This window comes from Quercus suber, unplaced genomic scaffold (genome assembly GCF_002906115.3).
Source record: "Quercus suber isolate HL8 unplaced genomic scaffold, Cork oak 2.0 scaffold_524, whole genome shotgun sequence".
Lineage (NCBI taxonomy): Eukaryota > Viridiplantae > Streptophyta > Magnoliopsida > Fagales > Fagaceae > Quercus > Quercus suber.
The window spans coordinates 19,125-23,584 of NW_027069973.1; the positions used below are offsets into that span (position 1 = coordinate 19,125).

At 37.1% G+C, this 4,460-nt stretch overlaps 1 protein-coding gene across 1 annotated transcript; it reads right to left on the minus strand.

Moving 5' to 3' along the window:
- Positions 1-572: 572 nt before the first annotated feature.
- Positions 573-4,216, minus strand: LOC112018471 (cuscuta receptor 1). The gene is made up of 3 exons (XM_065763781.1): positions 4,149-4,216; positions 3,896-4,040; positions 573-2,761 (listed from the first exon to the last, which is right to left on the minus strand). Exons 2-3 carry the CDS (start codon positions 3,993-3,995, stop codon positions 585-587), a joined length of 2,277 nt encoding a protein of 758 aa, XP_065619853.1. The 5' UTR covers positions 3,996-4,040; positions 4,149-4,216; the 3' UTR covers positions 573-584.
- Between the last annotated feature and the right edge of the window lie 244 nt (positions 4,217-4,460).

The window sequence follows — 4,460 nt, forward strand, 5'->3', positions numbered from 1 at the left end:
TCTAATTGTTAATGATACTATATATAATAAAATAAATTTTACACATGGCCCATATAAAAAGTAAAAACTTTTCCATGAATTATTTTCAAATGAAATTATAACAGATCCCCAAATGACATTGGCTAGTCACAAGAATTACAATACAAATGAGAAAGTACTGCAAGTGAGCACCTTGTTTCATTATAGAGCATGATAATAATTATTCATAACCAAACATACCCATACATAGGTATTAAATACTACCACAAAAGGTTTCTATAGAAATTGAGTACATCTAATAATCTAAGAGATTAAATTCTATAAGGATGGGATGTAAAACCTATGTTTTACACCATCCAATAAATGATTGCCACATTAGCATTTTACTTAAAATTTATTAAAATTCAATACATCCTACCACACCTAATAACATCTCAATAGATTCCCAATTTGGTTGGATTTATATATGAGTATTAGAATTGATTGAGTGTGATTGTGTTTATTCTTAAATATGTCATAAGATGATGTGTCATGTTGAGATTAGAGGGGTAAAACATGGGTTTTACACCACGTCCTTATAGAATTTAATCTCATAATCTAAATATCTAATGACACATACGGCCTGGCAGCCCTTTTAGGGTATTTAAAGCAAAAAAATAACACCAGTACATACGATCCTCGACCAAGTTGAAGCATCGTTGCCGCCAATGAGGATTAATATAAAGAATACTAGCCACACCCAAAAAGAAAATAACGTATGATACCGAGAAGACTGGAAGATTAACTTCATACCATTTTCCATCATTTGCCTTTGAAGGTATTTGTGGTGATGGAGGTGATTCATCCATGTTGGTGCAACTTTTCTCTACTGGTGGACCACAAAGAAATGGATTTCCTTCATAGCTGCTCTTTCCAAATGTTGAAAATTGTTTTATGTCTGGAACTTTACCGGATAAGTTGTTATGATTCACATTGAAAACTGCTAGAAATGTCAGATCGGTCAATACCGAAGGAATTTCTCCACTCAAATTGTTATGAGAAAGATCTAGACTCTCCAATTGAGTCAAATTTGAGAATGATTTTGGAATAGGACCTGTCAACTGGTTGTAAGACAAGTTCATTGCATAAATTGAAGATAGTTGTCCTAGCGTTGGAGGGATTTCACCTGTTAGTTTGTTGAATGACAAATCCAATACAGACACCATATCAAGGATGAGACCCTTGTACAAGTCAGACCTATATTTCATCACAATCTCAATCTCAACTTGTTCCGGCAAGAGAAAGCCTGACCCTTGAATTACCAAAGTTGTAGATTTGTATGGGAGGAGAAAAGTACTCGTCCTAAAAGCATTAGCACCTGTATAGACAAAATCACTTCTAGCTAGCTTCCCAAAAGTTATGTTGTGAAAGCAGTACGGTATTGTCCCAGAAAAAGAGTTATTGGAAAGATCCATTATGCCTATCCTCTTTAACCGACACAACTGCTTTGAAATCACACCACTAAAATGATTGCCACTTAACGAAAGCACTTTTAAGTTGGAGAGTCCATCAATTTCATCAGGGATGCTGCCGATAAAGCGATTATCTCTAATGTCCAATGTCACAAGAGATGATGAATTGAAAATAGCTTTTGGTAATGACCCTGTGAGTTTGTTCCCTTCCAAAAGTAGGTGCTCAACATTCTGTAGATTCAAGCAAGAAGGTAACAATCCTGAAAGCAAGTTATGAGAAAGGTTTATTATCCTAAATGAAGCTAGTCCACATGGAATCTGGCCTTCAAAAGAGTTGCTACTCAAGTCAACAACTTTCTTTGGAAACGTACTAAAATTTACTATCCATAGAGGAATTGTACCTGTCATGTGGTTGTTGCTAATATTCAGGACCACCTGGATCTTTAGCGGTACAACCGGAAGAGTGCCTGTGAAATTATTATTTTGCAATTCTAAAGAAGCCAAGGGTAGGTTGAAGTGCTTTGAGAAAATTTCACCGTGAAATTTATTATTAGATAACCTCAAAATATCCAAGGAGGTGCAATTAGCAACCAATTCCAATGGTGCCTCTCCATAAAAACTATTGAAGGACAAATCCAAAATCACCAAATTACTCATGTCACATATTGAGGATGGGAGATTACCTTCAAAATAATTTCGGGATAAATTTAGAGTTTCTAATTTTGGAATTCTCTTTCCGATATTTTCTTGAAGTTTCCCAGCAAAGTGATTGTCTGAGACATCCAACCTACGAAGATTCATGCTGTGATTTGATGGCAAATGAAAGTGACCTGTTAAAAAGTTACTGCAAAGATTTAACAGTTGTAGTCCAGTATTGTTTTCAAGCAACCATATGGGGAAGCTTCCATTCAATTTACTGTGAGAGATATCAACGGCTTCCAATTCATGTTGGTCCAAGAGAAACTTGGGAAAGTTGTTGAGATTACAGTTAGACAGTACCAGCACCTTTAATTGAAACAGAGGGTCCCAACTGTGATTCTCAGTTTCTATATCAAGTTTGCTGTTACCGCTCAAAAATTGAATCACCTTAAGCTTGGAGTGATTAGCAAATAAGCTGAATGAGAAACCTTCAAAAAGATTATAACTCAGATCAATGTACTCAAGGGATGTTAGGCTGGCTATTGGAGATGAAGACAAGTTTCCATTGAACCGGTTTTCAGATATATCTAAGTACGAAAGAGATGTCAAATTGTTTAGGCATGGAGGAAGCATCCCTTCAAAGTCATTACCAACAAGATATATCTCTTCAAGTTTATTCAGCGCACAAAACTCTGCCAAAAGCAATAAAAGATTAGTGGTGTCTATCCTAAACTTGTGCCACTGAAAGAATCAACAACACAACCTAATTAATATATGAAATCACGCTCAATAAGATTTGACGCTTTTTTTTTTTTTTGGGAAAAAAGATTTGTGTGTGAGAAGATGTGAAGGAAAAGCTCAAGAATGTGCAAGAAAAATAGAGTCTCGCGACTAGACTCGCGGGTGGTTCGCGACTGCAAGCGCGAAAGGCAGTCACGTGAGAGGCACACTGGGAAGCTGAAGGGTCGCGCCAGCTGTCACGCTACAGAACAAAAATTCCAGTCTGGCCAGGCCGTTACGTCGCGACTTGATTTCGCGACTTGGCCAAGCCGCGAGTTCAAGTCGCCAACTTGCCCTGTTTGGCAAAAACTGACGTTTTTGCATTCCCTTCTCACCCTACTATATATACACCCTTATACCCATCATATTGAGAGGGCTTCCAGAGAGAAATTTTGTGAGAGAAAACCCTAGAGAAATACAAGATTGATCATCCCCAATCTTCATCTAAAGAGACTCTACAAATTCCTCTACTCTCTTCCTCTCCATTGTCATACCCTTGAGAGGTTATTTACCAAACCCTTATCTCACCACACCCACGTCTGTGAGAAGGTCCTTTTGGTGCTTTGGGAAGCAGTTTGGAAAGGAACCAATATACATTGGTTGATGCTATGGTCAAGTAGCGGAATCCGGGAAGCTAGAGAGAAATAGGTTCGGCGCAACCTCGTTGGAGCAAGAAGTTTGGAGGGTCTTCTGCTGCTCATGTATCCCAACTACATTCTTTAGTGGATTATTTGACCGCTTGGAGGGCGGCGGAGAGGTTTTACGCCGAGGACTTCGGTTTCCTCTTCGATAACACATCGTGTGTGTGTCCGTGTGTTTGCATCTTCTTTCCCTTTACCTTTGCCTTATATTTACTGCTGTGAATGTGTTTATATTTGCTTAGATTGTTTATCAATTCTGTGTTTAGCTTACATTCATGTTCCGCACGTTAATCGTTTGATATTAAGCTTGAATTGGTTATTTGTAATTTGGGGTCTAAACGTTCAAGGGTGTTTCATACCCATATTGAACTTTCATAAATGACTGATTTCATTGTACATTCTCACCTGGATTTAAAGTTCCATTGAGTTCCGGTACTAGATAATGATATAATCTTGAGAGAAGATAACGCTCCGATATATGGAATAATGCTTCCAGTGAAATCATTTTCAGTCAAATCTAAAATTTCCAAACTGCTGAAATTTGCCATATCTACCAGGAAAATTGATGATAGTATGTTAGGAGAAAGTATTTAAAATGGCTTCCATTAAGGAGATTAATTGAGGGAAAATCAATAAAAATAGATGTTGGAATGTTTACCCTTGAATGGTAGGCTTCCATTAAGGCCACAATACCGCAAGATAAGGACCTCCAAGTTGCTTAGATAACCAGTTCTACATCAACGGTGAAGAGATATTCAAAATTTCATATATAAGCTTGAAACCAATAGTACAGAAGAAAGATCTAGTAGAACTAAACACTATTATATTGGAATGGACAAAAATTTCGGTTAAAATGCTCATTGAATATTGAAGGCATACTACTACTATCATTTGTATATATCAAAAGGATTAGTTATTGCACTGAAGCATTTTGTGCCTTTTAACACACAGAGTAAATTTTGATAAAGGT

Excerpts from the sequence above, each read along its gene's own strand:
- LOC112018471 (XM_065763781.1), bottom strand. The coding sequence starts at position 3,995 with ATGATTTCACTGGAAGCATTATTCCATATATCGGAGCGTTATCTTCTC. Across the intron at positions 2,762-3,895 it reads CAATGGAACTTTAAATCCAG|AGTTTTGTGCGCTGAATAAA; the intron begins GTGAGAATGTAC and ends TGCTTTTGGCAG.